The 15,911-nt window shown below is 43.6% G+C and overlaps 1 protein-coding gene across 3 annotated transcripts in view; it reads left to right on the top strand.

Annotated features, from left to right (window-relative positions):
* drosha (drosha ribonuclease III) overlaps nucleotides 1–15,911 on the top strand; it is a 143,619-nt gene that overhangs the window by 20,131 nt on the left and 107,577 nt on the right. For all 3 annotated transcript variants that reach the window (XM_085467946.1, XM_085467944.1, XM_085467947.1), the window contains 5 exons: nucleotides 937–1,011; nucleotides 2,155–2,324; nucleotides 5,525–5,649; nucleotides 10,028–10,127; nucleotides 14,435–14,542. In XM_085467946.1, the coding sequence (XP_085324072.1) occupies nucleotides 937–1,011; nucleotides 2,155–2,324; nucleotides 5,525–5,649; nucleotides 10,028–10,127; nucleotides 14,435–14,542 (578 nt within the window). The remainder of the gene's footprint in view (nucleotides 1–936; nucleotides 1,012–2,154; nucleotides 2,325–5,524; nucleotides 5,650–10,027; nucleotides 10,128–14,434; nucleotides 14,543–15,911) is intronic.

Genomic DNA, 15,911 nt, shown 5'->3' on the forward strand with positions numbered 1-15,911 from the left:
AGGATGGATGCACCAAAGCCTCATCAGGCAGATTATGGCATATTTGTCAAAACTGCCTAAAACTAAATCTTTTTAATGTGATTTTAATTAGTTTTGTACGTACAAACTCATTTGTTAGACTATTTTTCAGTAAACTACAAAGTTTTACGATGACTCGTCTAGTTTTAAGGTTAGCTTTAATCCACTATTATAACGTTGCTGAGACACCTGTCAATCACTATGGGCAAATTTCTAATTTTAAAAATTTAAAAGTAATAATCTTTGACAGGTAAGTTAAAAAAAAACAACAACAAAAACAACAAAAAAACAAACAAAAAAAAGAAAACTGTGAAATATATTTTACCACGGGACTCACTTTTAGTGTCAGCCCCCAGTGGCCATTTGAGGAACTGCATTCTGTTATAAACTTACTTGCTGTAATGTTTTCTCGGATGCATATATAGTTGGATAACAAGGCTCATAAAACTAAATAATGGATCTTTTTTGTTGCTTAGTAATAAAGTTATGCTTTCTTCTCTCCTTGGTTAAAATCTGTTGAGAACTGTGTTGAAAGGTGTTTAAAACAATGTAATTTTCCCCATTATTACAACAGCACTGCATTTTTGATAACAATGTGCACAGATCATGCATTTATATTATACCTGTCAGAGCGATAATGAGGAGATAAGATGGGGGCAGAGAGCATTGGCGACCAACACCTAATCCTATATGAGTTTAACCTTTGCAGTCATTACACATACAGAGAACATTTTAAATATTAAACATAGTAATTCACATTTAGAGTCACATCCATGATATGAAGGAAAAGCTTGAATTCTTATTAATAACTCTTATTTTAAATAATTGGGGTCTTCATTTCAATTTCATAAAGTTAGACTCTTAATAATGAGTGAAAAGCACGTAAGACTGTGTCATTAATAAATGTCTTTTTTCCAGATCCGGAGTCTGACGGGGAGGTCTCTGGATGCCCACGGTTCCATTTCATGCCACGTTTTGTCAGATTTCTGCCCGGTAGGACTCGTCACAGAACCATCTTTTTTTGCCATTTGTCTCCCTCTTGTGGTCTGTAATTCTTAAGCTGTCTCACGTTGCCTAAAACCAAAAAACTCTCCTCCAGCGATATCCACTCAAAGCTTTTACACTCATGGTGATAGTTGTGGTTCGTTCTTGGTAAAATGGCAGATGGAGTTAGTGCCTGAGCCTCTGCGTGTCTGCCTGGTATTCATCTTTGATGCACATGATGGTGCTGGTGCACTATGATATTACCGCGGCGTTTGTCATGACAGCCGTGCCCACCTACTTTCTCTCCATCAAAAAACAATTTCTCTCCCAGTTCTCCCAATTTAGTCGGCTACAAACACTTATCTGTCTCTTTTACAAAAGCGCCAGAAGACCCAATCCAGTGTTTCTGATGTGATCTGTAAAGGGGAAAGAGGCAGAGAGCAAACAGGGGAGTTACAGTGAGAGCACGATGACGGTGTGTTTGGAATTTAGAGTCGCCGGGTGTGCATTAGTCCTAATGCATCCCGGACTGAGAGGACAGTGGATTTTTTTTTTTTTTTGGTTTGTGTCCATCTGAAATAGAGGTCAATCAATTTTGCATGAGTGTCTATTAAACTGCCTCTGTTTGACCTGCGTGATTGCACGCATGTGTTCAGCTGTATTTCTCTGCACATGCATATGTGTGTGTGCGGTGCCTCTCAGCTTATTTCTGATCTTGTAATTCAGGGCGGACTGTTATTATAAGCGTGTCATTATGTGCCTTCACGTATCGCGCGCCGTCCGACCTTGCATCAGCTCCCCTGCTCACCTGTGCACTTCCTGAACAGTGCCATTGTAATGCACGGGGACATTTTCACAGTATGTTTTCGCTGAATATTGGCTGAGAAACTGAGAGTTGGCAGAGGTGAGGCGGGTTAGATGTATAAAACAGAGAATATTCTCCAACAGCATTCTTGATTTTTATTTTATTTTTTTATACAACAACACATGGATGCTCGGAGAAACAGTTAACCTCCTATAACTGCAGTGAGGCTTTTACATTTTCCTTTTTTTCCCCATTAACTATAAATATCTGTTGAACTCTGTCTTCAGCTTCTATGCATACGTGGCTTTATTAATTTATTTCTTCTTTGTGTTTATGAAATGTCTCAGATGGCGGGAAGGAGGTGCTGTCAATGCATCAGGTGCTGCTCTACCTACTACGCAGCAGCAAGCCCCTGGTCCCTGAGGAGGAGATTGCAGATATGCTGCAGTGGGAGGAGCTGGCGTGGCAGAAGTACGCCGAGGAGTGCAAGGGCATGATCGTCACCAACCCGGGCATGGTGAGGCCCTCGGCTTCTTTGTTACGACACCGAGGTGGCTTTGTCTGACGTTTCAAGGACGTTTGCACGTCCCCTCAGACACTGCAGGAATGAGGCTGCTCCTGTTAGCCTGTGACACGAGCAGCCTCACCTTTTATGCCCAGGGCGTTTGTTGTCATCGGCACTATTACGGCAGGAAGGTTTTTATGTCGCAGTCAAAGTTGGTTAACCTTCTCGTGTGGCCCACATTATGAAGGAGGTACAGAAATTGTGTCTGGGTAAAGGTGAAGATGTCCTTGCTAGCAAGGATGTTGCATATGAGCAGTGAATGTGATTGTGTAACCTTTGGTGTGGGTGAGTTATTGAGTCAACTGCTGTTCCTGGCAGAACTGAATTGTTGCTGTCAGGCTTTCCATACCGTGGGTGTATAATGGTCTTCCATTGCTGCGCTCAACTTAAACGATTAGACCGCCAGTCAAACGAAGTGTATTAAGGAGGTCGTGTCTGGAGCTTTACCCTTTTTGAAGAAAACAGAGTTATCAGATGCAAGGGTCAAAGCAATGGATCACAACACTCCCAGGAAGCTTTTTCCAATATTGGTGATTGTTTGGATGGCTGATTACAGCCACTTCATTCTCTCTGACCAAGCATGGTTTTAAAATATTTACAGCTCTAAGCCCAGCGCCTTAAGCTTTGATTAAATCACTGCCATTCCTGTGTGTTGTCTGTAAAACATGCTGGAAAATTAATATTTTAAACATGCCAATCACAAGTTCCCCGAGTCCAGGGCAGAGTTTCCAACAGGAAAGTTGTCATGCCCGGCGGCTGCGATTGGTCGGGGATGAGAGTTCAGTCAGTGTAGCGCTAGCAGCTGTGCACGTGCTCGGTGGGTGACGGGCGTGAACTCACCTCAGGGTGTTTATTTCCCACTTCCAGGTTAAAGATAAAATGACGAAGGCTCTACCAGCAGTGGTACATCGAATCAAGTTTAACCTTGTTGAGATGCAGCCATGAATAACTTGGCACTCTGGTTTAGTTAACATGTGCAGCCAATCAGCTGAGCAGGCAAAACATATGAACTCATAATACCCTTTGTTTTTTACACTTGCACTTTCTTCAGGCTGTTGCTTCTGGATTTATTTCTTTTTAATCTCCCGCTGTGAGGCCTGGCAAGGGTCAATTTAGGCCCGCCACTCTGTAGCAAGGAGGAGAGGGAGGAAAGAGAAGCTGAAGGCCTTATTATCCCAGATGTTTTGTAACAGCAGCCAAAACACACATTATGTCAGTTTATGAAATGCCTCCCACCTGAACATCTCAGATTTATCTTAAAAAAAATTCCCTGTTACGCACAATTTCAGGCTCCTGCTGTTATTAGTTTTCTCCAAAATGCTTTTCAAGGCATGGCAGTCGCATCTTTTTAGGAGCCATTTTCAATTTCATTATCTCGAAAACTACTTTCACTCGGTCATTCGAATGTTTTAGGGTAAATACCTGGTACTGTGGCTCTATGAATACGGACTCTCAGCAGTGTCAGCTTAACAGAGAATGATGGATGCTTTAAATTTGATCTCTGACAGCAAATTTAAAGGCCTGCAGAAACCACATTTTTGCAGGCAGGGGACTGATATTTGATTTACAGCTTCTCATAAACAAGGACCTAACTTTTTTTTCTTTTAAAACAGTCCAAATCTGCTGAATGATTTTGCAGATATTAAGTGTATAATATGGAAACTTCACTGTGATATTCCCCAGGAATGACACCATGTGCCAGCTCCACGTGAACTTTTTTAGAAAGAGCAAGATTGTGTTAATGTTATGCTCAAAATTTGTGATGTTTCTCTCTCGTTTTCCCCAGTATGAATTTTTGAAATACTCTTATGAGTGTAGCAGCCAATGAGCTGTGAGACCACATTCACAGAGCCATATAATCAGATATTTATCCTGAAAAACAGGAACGACCTAGCTTAAGTCGTCATGCATAATTACTTTAAGGAAGTGAATCTTTCCCGTCGACTTCTTTCAGATAAATCTGAGGTGGGAAGTTTCTGTTAAATCCAAAATAAAGTAACAGCGCAGTAAAATGGAGTATAATAAAAGAAAAGTGTTCAATGAAATAAAAGCAGCTTTAAAAATACTTAAATAGAACAAAATGGCTCAATCAATTATAAAAAAAACAGAAGTGGGAAAGTTTACTAAATGTAGTAGAGAACAAGCACAGCAAATAGCAGATGGCAATAAAGTGGCTCATTATACACACAGTTTAAACTGCAGCTAACATTGCAATTAAGTTGGAAAAATACACTGTAACCAGGCATTTTTATCAATAGATTAATTAAACCAAACCAGCGGCATTCTCATTTCCGTCAGTCACATAATTGATAGCAAACACAAGTGTTTTCTTGCAGGTATTTAAGTGTAAACCATACAGCGCTCCCTAATCAATAAAAATGTCCTTTCAGGGCTAAGTGGTGTAGGTCAGCCCGTCCGTACTCTCGCTCTGTGAAAAGCCCTCACCTGCTGCGTTACACCAAGGTCACATGCTGCTCCGAGTGAAAGCATCCGATGCCAATCACGCAAGGCTCCCCTGACGCCATCACCTTTCAATCTGTTACGGTGAATTAAAGCATAGGTGGTGGAGCTGAGGACACTAAATGGCCTAAGATCTGTGAATTAGCATTTACAGTGTATTTGTCGGGATTGTAAACAGGGCAGTCACGCCGCCAATCAAACCTGATTATGTCGCTTTAACGGCACAATCAAAGTTGCCTGCCGACCTCTCGCTCTCTAATCAAAGTTTGCATGCAGGCGGCGACGGGCGGACGCGGCTAATGTCAAGGTGAGCGCAGGCCTCCAGCCATCTGCCATGCAGATCAGCGCTCCTTATGCCGCGGCCCCTTCCTCTGATCCCACCACACGCCTGACAGGCTAACTGTGATTTGGGAGTCGGCCGAGGACATGTTGCCTGTCAATCTCCTCCCCGATAAGAGCGTCAGAAGTTAGCTCGCCATCCCCGGCATCGCTTTATCATTGTTGCGCTCACGCTACGAGCACAATCTGGGCCTCATCTCATTATGCGCCTGTGACAGATGACCCTTGTTGGGTGGATTATTTTTTATTTCACATGCTGGCAGCAGGTGACTGATTGATGGTTGCCCGGTAGCTATGTAAATATGTTTCTCCTCGCTGTGCTGACTTCTTTGTTTTTTCTCCCCCCCCTGCAGAAACCGAGCTCGGTGCGCATCGACCAACTGGACAGGGAGCAGTTCAACCCAGACGTCATCACTTTCCCCATCATCGTTCATTTTGGGATACGGCCCGCGCAGTTAAGCTACGCTGGAGACCCCCAGTAAGGCCGCCGACATGCACAGATAAATATCTTCCCCCGCTGCTCACCGGCCCCCTCGTTCCCACCGCTCCTCGTTCGTTCGGTGGCGAGAGAAGAACCGGCGGCGTTGCACGTCAAGGAAAGACGAGAGCAGCGTATGTCGAAGAGGAGTGGCGCTAGCTGAAGGGGAGGAAGAGGAAGAGAAAACGAGCGGCGTGACATTTTTACATGCGTCGTCACGGGTCCCGGGTTTCCGCTGGGTGCCTCCGCGGCGGGAGCTGGCGCGGTTTGTCTCGTGAATAGTAATGCAACATACACGCACCGGAGGGCTTGCAGTAGGGAATACTGTACTGTGCCGCTGCATAATTAACAAAAGCAGTGTATTAGATCATGTGAGCGGCAGTCTCTGAGGTGTTCAAAGAGATGCGACAACATCGCTAATCAAAAGTCGGCACACAACTCCTGCACTCTGATGCTAAATTTAAACCTGTGGCTTTCTTTTTTAACTCAAATGTCTGGTTTAAAGCGTAACAGTCAGGGGGAGGTGCGGGAGGAAAATGGTGGTGATGAAGATGCAAACAAGAGGATGATCATTAGGGAATCCATTTAGGCAGAACTAGTTTGCTTCTTCCCTCTAATGTCCCCTCTCCCCTGCTGCCACGTTTTAGCAGTCTGTCCACTGAGCACTTTCATCCCCGTGTACCCTGCTGCCACGTCAAACTTCTCAAAGCGGCAGACAACGACAAATTTATGGATGGATTGGGACATCATTAGCCGATGCAGAAACGAGTAGTAAGAGACCAGCGGAAAGGATTTCCTACTACTGCTAATGATGCGTGTAGCGAGGGCAGGAGTCGGTGTTGATTGCGGCTGCAGCAATGCCACAGAGAGGGAGTCTTGGACACAGCAGCAGCAGCAGCATATATTAACTCGGGAGACTGAAGATGCTGTGTTGTCGTCTTCCCTCCGCGCCGACAGCTGGACACGTGCGCTCGGGGGCTGTCACTCGAGCTACCCCAGCTCGACCAATGAGGCAGGAGTGATGGCATGACAGAGGTCAGGAGATGTATAGAAAAGCAGGAGCGACACACACGGGGGAGAAGGGGTAAAAAACTATGCAGAGGAGGCGGAAGCCCTCTTTCAGAAAAGCCCTCAAACGTGCTGTCGGGTTCTCATGTCGGTCTCGCTGAATAACTACAACGCTGCCAGCGTGGCTCGAGTTTGAACCGAACGCCGTCACGTTCATGCCTCGCTGATGTACGGCTTCAGAGTGGCAGAGTCTCTTGTCACTCATGAGCCTGAAGCTGAGCTCATAATTTGCATACCGAGCCGTGATTGGGCCGTTTTCTCCTGACACTGACAGTGACACCGTACTGACACAGTGTTTCCATGCATCATTTTTCTTATCCGTGCCTGCGTAGCTCACTGCAGTTACATTTCACAGAACGCAAAAGCGGCTGTCTTTATTTTTAAATGGGTTTTCCAAACGTTTAAGGAGAATGGAAATAAAACGGTGCACAGTGTTTGATGAGGAAAGCAAAATGAAGTTGATTTGATGCTGTCAGGTCCTGTAATGCTGAAGGCTTCTCATTTTTCTCAGATGACTGGGAGTCAAGTCTTTGGTCTGAAAAGGCAAAGAGTGCAATGTAAAGACTAAAGCAACAGAAACGTAAAGAAATAAAGGAATTTATACACTTTCTTTACAATAAATGACCTTTTTTAAACACAAATATATAAAACTTATATTTTCCCCCATTAAAAGGTTTAATATTTACGATGTTTAATGGATTAAAATTGTCTACTTAACCATGGAGCAGCTTCATGCATTGGGAGCCTTGAGCTTGTTTCATGGCTTCATTAGCTGTCTGGTCGCCACTTATTTTACAGAGCATTTGAATCACCTGTTGAGATGAACCATTGATTTCAGTAAGATTGTTGATCTTTTCTTTTAAATGCAGCTTTCTTTTTGTTGGCACTCTGACACTCTTCTGGTGTCTCATCTTTGGCTCTTTCTCGCTTTTCAAAGAAGCTCTTCAGCGACAGGGTTAGTTTGTAGACTTACTGATGCATGGAGGGAAAAAAATCGGACTGAGATACTGTAAGTGCGGGCAGAACGGCTTGAAAAGACAATCGGTTTAACGCAAAAGTTGAAATGAGATGCAGCATGTGAAAACCAGGCTAAAATAATACATTTTTAAAATTGTTTTCATGTTTCTGTAAATAGTTTTGTTATTTTTCTATGAATTTAGATTATTTTGGTTTAGCACATAGTCACCTATAACAGGTTGTTTGGCTAAAGAAGGAAAAGTTACTAATGGATGAATTATACTTCAGCGGGAAATCTACGTTACAACGTAGTCGGAAACTATTCTTGACTCTAACCTAACCGTAACCTGATGTGGAACTTCCGAAATATAAGAAATTATGACCAAACAAATAACATGTATAAAAACCTGCAGACTAGCGCGTTTGACAAGATCGAGAGAAGAGAATCATAAAGCTACTGCATCCAGCTGTAAGCTGTAGTCATGCTGCTTTCTCCTTTTTCTCCATCACCTCACACACACACGAACGTCAGCATGTGAAGTAAAATAATAAACTTAAACTGTTTACAATCATCTGTGCACCCTTAGCCAAGTGTCCCTCTAGCTTCTACCCTAAGTCTTTCTGACTGAATAAAGCTTTGTCTTATCTCAGCTTTTCAGTCATGTCAAACTCCTTAAAAACAGTTTAAAAAAAACCAAAATGTATAAATAAATCTGTTGGTGTATCAGGTGTAAAATCCCTCCAAACTGCTGCTGCTGTGCTGCTAACTTCCTCCTATATAGTGCTCCTACTAGCTGCTGCAGTCCTGGAAACAAAGAGGCAAACACAGTTAAATGGATCAGTTTGTGTGGATGGTTTATTGAGTAAGGATCGGACTAATATCTGATCAATGCGTCCCTATCGTTGTGTCTTATCTGCACCTTAAAGCGCTCTGGAGCGTATTTACAAACCAGAAGAGACAGTCGTCCCACTCTGGGCCTTCGTAAAAGGGGTGTGGACAGCTGCTCCACCATGCAGCACCCAGATACAGAGACGGTGGTGTTAGGCCAATATTACAAGTATTGTACTTCATCATTGTAGTGGGTATATGAAAGAGCAAAGTAAACATAAAAGTCACTTTTCACTTCCCAGATTTTTCCACACTGTTCTTAAAATTCCACTGTGGAATTTTGAAGCCGGAAAGCTGTGTTTGAATGCCAAAGCGCCATTACTGTAACAGATAGATGAAGCCAGCAGTGGTCTACATTTGAAAAGGGCTGGAGATGGGGGAGGAAGGGGAGGGGGCGGTTGAAGAGAAAGAAAGAGCCAGCATATGCTAATGAAAGCATGTGCAGGGAATGGCGAGAGCCGCGGCAGCGCTACCCTGAGAGCACACAGCAGATCTGTGGAAAGGTCATTGGAGCGGATTGGGGACGAGGGGGCCTCCCAGGCTGGATAGACTCTCTCTCTCTCTCTCCATCTCGCTCTCCCTTTCTTCCTCTCAGTCTCTCGTCCGAGCGGGGCTTCTGTGCGGAGGTGCTGGTGAGCTGATAATCGGGGCGGTAAAGCCGCCTCATTCCCTCGTCTCAGTCTCTAATGAAGTCCCCGCTATTAAAGCTCTATAATTCTTCTGTTCCACAGTATACCCCCCACCCCATCACCACCACCTCCCTCCTCATCCTCCACCCTTCCTTCCTTCCTCCTCTCTCTCCCTCACTCCTTCTGTCATTTTATGCCACTCTCCCTGTCAGCGCGCCATCCTGTCCCCCAAGCCCCTCCATCCCACCAATCATAATTGAATAACTCTGGGTAAATGAGGAGAAAGTCTCCTGAATGGGAGCAGAACGGTCACACCCGGCCCTTGGTGCATCAATCAGGGGGTCTGATTGAAAAGAGAGGGAGAGAGGAAGCGAGAGAGAGGGGGGAGGTGGTTGGTATCATGGCTACATGTCACCTTGCCGATAACTCCGTGCCTCTTTTCAGATGCAAATGAGAAGAAAGACAATAGAGTTTTATAGAAAATGAGAATGAGGTTGCGAGTTAACTCGAGCCAGTGTCACGTCTATTCCCTTTTTTTTTTTTTTTTCGTTCTTTGTTACGACGTGAGCAGAAAATTGTATCTGTGTGTGTGTGTGTGTGAACTTCTGCCCACAGCTCAAACAGTGGACATCTGAAACACTGACTCTTCTGTGTCCACTGCCCCTCACACACAAGCAGCTGATGCAACAGTGGCTGCTGGCTGCTGTTAAATTATGTTTGATATCAGGCAAGCTTCAAATGAAATATTGATGTGTTGTTGCAAAGGATGGAAACAGAGAGTGAAAGAGAGAGAGTGGACTTGTCAGCATGTCACCTCCTTATTTACCGTCCGCAGGTATCAGAAGCTGTGGAAGAGCTACGTGAAACTACGCCACCTGCTGGCCAACAGCCCCAAGGTCAGGCAGATCGACAAGCAGAAGATGACACAGAGAGAGGTGGGTGAAAGAAAACAAAACCGCCTTTGATATGTATTTTTTTGTTTCTTTTCTCACACTCATAATTTATCAGTAGAAGGCGCTTTCAGTGGAAGCGCGTGTCCTGGAGATATGAAAGGTGCTGCTGCAACACTGGCGCTCTTACTCTCTCTGCAGAAGTAAGAGATTCGCAGATATTAATTACAAAAACAAAACTATTACCATTGCTATTATTCCTGCTGTGCGCACTGATTCAAAAGCTGCTTATCGGAAACTCCCTGCCAGTACTCGCCGTTATTGCGGTAACAAAGATGCTATTTCACTCAACAAAAGTGAGATGTTCAAAACTTACAAAGGCAGCAATATTTGATTCTTTTTGTTAGTTTTTTTTGTTGTTGTCGTTAAGAAAACGTAGCCACACTTTGTTGCATTTAATGCTTTTTTTTTTTGTAGCAGAGGTAATTTTCTACACATTAATACCTGGAGTTTTTCAAATTATGTTATTTTTTTGTGTGTGAATATCAGACTTAAAGTGGTTGCTTTTACTTAAAGCGTAACTTTACCGCTGATTAAACAGTCCAATTGTCCAGCCAACGCGAGGATATTTAGTCATTTTTTATTGTTAAACTATTATTTTGGCCATTTCAACCTTTTTCATAGTTTCTGATATTTTTTCTTATGTTGCTAAAGTTTTGCACTGTCGAACGATGGTGCACTGAAGAACAGAGCAACATTAAAAGTTTGCACTATATTACTACCTTTCTCACTCTTCGCACCTTCTCTTCCACTTTATCTGTTTTAACTCCTTTGTCTTTATTTTGACGACTCACATTTGTTTTATTTAATTCAGTCAGGTGACCAGATCACCTGGGCTCTAGCATGCCTCTGTGCATACAGACCATTGAAGCGTCCCATCCTAATGCACTTCCTGTGTTCTGGGCTAAAATTCAACTTTTCTGCAGTCTGAGTCTCACGAGTCGAGGTATTATCGGTGCACCTGAATATTGTTTTATGACAGATGTGAAAAATGCGACGCCACCCTTTAATGCATAATTTAGTTGATTTTTACTGCTCAAAATAAAACGCCTGTAACTGCGCTCTCGAGTTGACTGTGAAGGTCAAACCTCCACCTGGGAGCAGGAGTGGAAAAGGTTTAGGTTTAGTGAAGTAATAACCGTGTAGCCACGGGGATTCATGGGGTGGTGGTGCTGTGTGAGAGTGTGTGGGGCCTGGGCAAGCCGAGAACAAGCACCTTGCCACACTGCATCCTTCTCACAACTTCTCTACAGCAGACACAGCTTCTCCTCTAATTCTTTGAGTGTGCTGCAGATCCAGCCTCTTCCTTTGGACTGTTTGATACACTCTGGACCAATAATGAGCGAGAACTCGGAGCTCAATTAGCTCGTTTCCCAGGTAGCTCGGCAAAGCTCCCCGGCTAACAGGCCCTGACAATCCCACTGTCAACCTGCACTGGCGCAATTAGTGAACCCAAACAGTGGATCCATCATGCTCCTCCAGCAGCATTAGCCATGTCAGTGTCTCCTCACTGCAGTGGCAGTGTGGCACCGCTATTTACTTAATGCCCGAGGGAACACTGAAGCTTCCTCTGTAAATGGTCGTTCACTGACAGACTAAATGTCTGCTCATCTGATAGGCATTTTAAGAAGCACCCTGTCAGAGGTGTTGTGCGCCTCAGACGGGCCCTTTGATACTTCCGCACTCCCCCTGAAGTCTGCAGAGCTCCGGGGAGAGCAGAGGTGTGGCAAAAACTGGCCTACACACCCTGGCTCACGCCTCTGCGCCCCCTCTGCATCTCATGCTGAGAGCACAGAGAGGTGTGTGTGTGTGTGTGTGTGGCTGGCTGGCTGGCTGGCTGGCTGGCTGGCTGGCTGTGTTGCCCAGATGGACTTTGTGGCATCCCCTTAGCCAAACCACTGACTGGTCCTCAAAACCATTCACACAACAACGCTGTCGTATTTTTTTGCAGTGATTGTTTGCAATATAAATAAAGTTTTTGGTTAAAATTGTTCCCAACATAGAGCGAATAGGTGAAGTGTGTTATAAGATATTATTTGTCTCTGTATTAGAAATGAAAGAAAATGAAATACAGAACTGTGCTACTTTATTATCTCATATCTCTAATTTGAATAAGTATTCAGCCCCGAGTCAGTGCTTTGACAGTGGATTCAGCTTCGAGTCTTCTCTATCAGCTCGGCGTATGTGGATTTGGGGATTTGCTCCGATTCTTCTTTTGCAGCATCTTCGCAAAGCTATCTTAAACTCACTCCACAGATTTTTCTGTTGGTTTCGAGTCTGAGCTTCAGCTCGGCCACACAAGAACTTAACGCTCTCTTTCCTCAGTACGTTTCAGCATCGACAGGGATGTGCTCTTAAGGATGTCTCTACCCAGTTTTCAGACTGCGGCTCTCTTTACTTTATTCTTTTGGTTCTTTAAAATGGACCTGCTATGTTTTTGCCTTATTTTCTGTCATGCATATATATATTGCTACATTGGTGGATGCTAAAATTAAACATGACTGAGGTTTCAAATAAAGAGGTCAGTGCATGTCAAAGTAATCCCTGTGAGCCAAAAGCTCAGGCATCAGACTGCTCTAAACACACCGTTTCAGACAGTAAATCACCCTTTAGATTATATCTTGTTTGGATTATTTGGATTATGGGTTAAGTACATTGAACCTCTGTAGAAACAGAGATTTTACCCAGAAGAACAGGCACCAATCATCGAACGTAACATTAGGTTAGACTGCAAAATTCAGCCTGTGATGGTGGCACATCAGCTGATCTCATTACCATAGCATTATGATGTCTCTGCAAACCAGCTTGCAACCCACCCTTAACCTTTGCTACTGCTAGTCATGTTATTTTTGACTCAATAGTATCTGCTGTGCTCTGTTCTGTATTGGGCAGTCTTCCTTCTCCCCCCCCCCACCTCATCTGGCTTCTTGCTCCGCATACCCACAGGTGGAACACAACAAGACCATAAACGTGGGGTAATTACTGTAGTGGTCTGGACTAAAGAAGGTAGCACAGCAAAGTTTAATAAAGAATCACTGGTATTCATTATCAGCATTCCTGCACATCTTATGGAAATTAGGGCATCAGCTCTAGCAAATCATATGCTGGATGACCTAAAATTGCAAAAGCTTTAATCTTCCTGCTTTGTACTGGAAACAATATGGTAGGAATAAGCTACAGGGCCCTAAATGAACCAGCAAAAGCTGAAGTAAATGGTGCACACAAGCTACGGATGTGCACTTGCCTTCCACAGTCATTGAATTTCAGACAGTGTCTTTGGTGTTTGACCTCAGCCTGTTCCAAAAACACAAACACTCTTCACAGCAGAAGAGTATGATGATAAAAGTCAAATGTGCCATGACTCGTCTCTTTGACCAGCAGAAAGTTACGTCTCATCTCCTTCCCACACTGGTTAATTATTTACTTTTTGTGCTTCTCGCTCAAATTTTCGTCCTGCAAAAATGAAGCATTTACATATCATTCGCACTTCTCTGTGATTACTGCTTTCCATATACAGTGGTTGGCTGTCCATGGAAAGTGTGTGTGTGTGGTTGCACATGCACTTGTGCGCGTGGGTGACGGTGTTCACTTTGATGCACAGTTCAAAGTAGGATGGCATTATTTATTCATGCCTTTGTTGTTCTTATTTCCTCTGCGAGTCGAAAATTCCTGGCGTTCCATTTTAGGCAGATCACGGCTAACTCAGAGTCGATAGCGTCTCTGCTGAATGCATGCGCACGCACATTTAGGAGGTGCTGTCTGTCAATACGTCTTCCATCTTGGTTGTTATTTGTAGGACCTCTTATCTCAGACTCAAACTCTCCTTTTACTCTGCTGAATCTGCTGTAGGGCTGACATGTTTGTCTGTTTGTGTGTCTGTAATGATTCCTGGTGTTGCTGATGGAGGTACCTCTAGGCTCTGGTGTGGTGGGCCTAATGGGCAGGCAGGTGCCTCAGCTCTTGGTTGCAGCGACTGAAGCCTCATCATCAGCTTTCTTACACCCAGGAGCACCACAACCACCACTCCCCACAGCCATGCTGACCTATGGCAGCGCCTCAATTAGCTAGAACCAGCAAAGCTGTCACTTTTCTTCTTGCTGCTGTCTGCTGCTATGCTATATGTGTATCCTGCCATGGAGGTTTCAGATTATTACATGTGCTAGCCTATCTGTTGGAAAAGCAAGAGTCAAAGAAAGGGGGGAGCGAGGGTGGGGTGAGGTTTTGAGGATGGGAGCTGTCCCCGTAGGCTGTGCTCCAGTGGATCAGTAATTGACTGGCTGGTTGTTTGGCAGGAAGCTCTTCAGAAGATCCGTCAGAAGAACACGATGCGCCGAGAGGTCACAGTGGAGCTCAGCAGTCAGGGCTTCTGGAAGACTGGCATCCGCTCTGACGTCTGTCAGGTAACGCCACTCAATTGTATGCATGCACATACAGCGCCGATTCCATGGATCGAACAAACGAATGTACACATTGTTTCACAGTTACATAACAATGAAGCATAACACCCTGGTGCTTTTAAAAGTAAAGAGATTCAAAACATCCTTTAATGCACTCCAGAGAGACAAGTATAAACAATCTTTTAAAACAAAGATTTATATATATATATATTTCTAACAAGACTGAATAGGATACTAAATAAAGATTATTTCAATTACAGACTTTTTTTTTTTTTTTTTTAAATTCTATAGTAAAGAGAAAAAAACCCATTTACCTTAAATTCAAAAAAATCCCCAAATTCAAGAAGCTGAAAGCACAGAGTGTGGAGCATTTTCATTCAAGAATGAAAGAATCAACTTTGTAAGTGGACTGGTTTTTATATAGCGCTTTTCTCAAGCATTAGAATCCCTTTTACTGGAAGCCACAATCACCCATACAGTGCTTTATTCTGTGCCTTTAAACACTTTGTACCTATCAAATAAATGCACACTCACGCACTGATGGATGCATCAGGGTCCATTTGAGATTTGGTTTGTTGCCCAAGGATCTGCAGACTGGTGGAACCAGGAATCAAACCACAGCTACTTATAACACTTGTTGCTGACTGACACGGAAAAGCAAGGCAGCTAAATCCTACCCATCATTGTCAAATTAAATAGACAATAATGCTTTAGTATTCTTGGAGTTTTGACTGTACTATAGACAGCTTTAATAGCAGGGAGGGCGGGTTTATAGGCAAAAACATATTAATGACTGTACTTAGACATGGAAGAGAAGGAGAACTGCGAAGTTATCAGTTAATACTATTAGGGTTGGTTAGCAAGGTGCATTCACAGACTATACAGATACAGCTACTGGCACTAGCTTCAGTTAATATGCAAAGGAAATACGCAACATTTATCCATCAAAACTGGTGTGCATCCTTCTTGGATGGTTTCTTAGTACAACTAGCCACACACCAAGTCATACAATCTGTCAAATAATCGGATTAACATGATCAGAAATGGCAAATAGATCTGTGACGCTACATGGTACAGGTTAGAGTGGACCCAAATCATTTTTTTTGTAGCAGGCACTGTTTTATGCCTGCTCTATAGGCAGAGTATTTTAACGTGGGATTCTACTTTGCATTGTTTTCGTCTCTATGGACTGTTTTCCTCTGTAATTACATGTTTTTTAGTGCCACCTTCTGAGTTTAGCTACAGTTTAGCTAACGTTTGTCTAAATCTTGTCTACGTTATATCTGTTAACAATGTAAGTGCAATAGTTTCAGGGTACAAAGTTAAATGCTCGCTTTGTATGCTCGTGGCAGTTGGCTGCCCCTCCCTGAGT

This window comes from Copadichromis virginalis, linkage group LG9 (genome assembly GCF_057382275.1).
Source record: "Copadichromis virginalis isolate Kocher_CV1m ecotype Utaka linkage group LG9, C_Virginalis_male_GT1.1, whole genome shotgun sequence".
NCBI lineage: Eukaryota > Metazoa > Chordata > Actinopteri > Cichliformes > Cichlidae > Copadichromis > Copadichromis virginalis.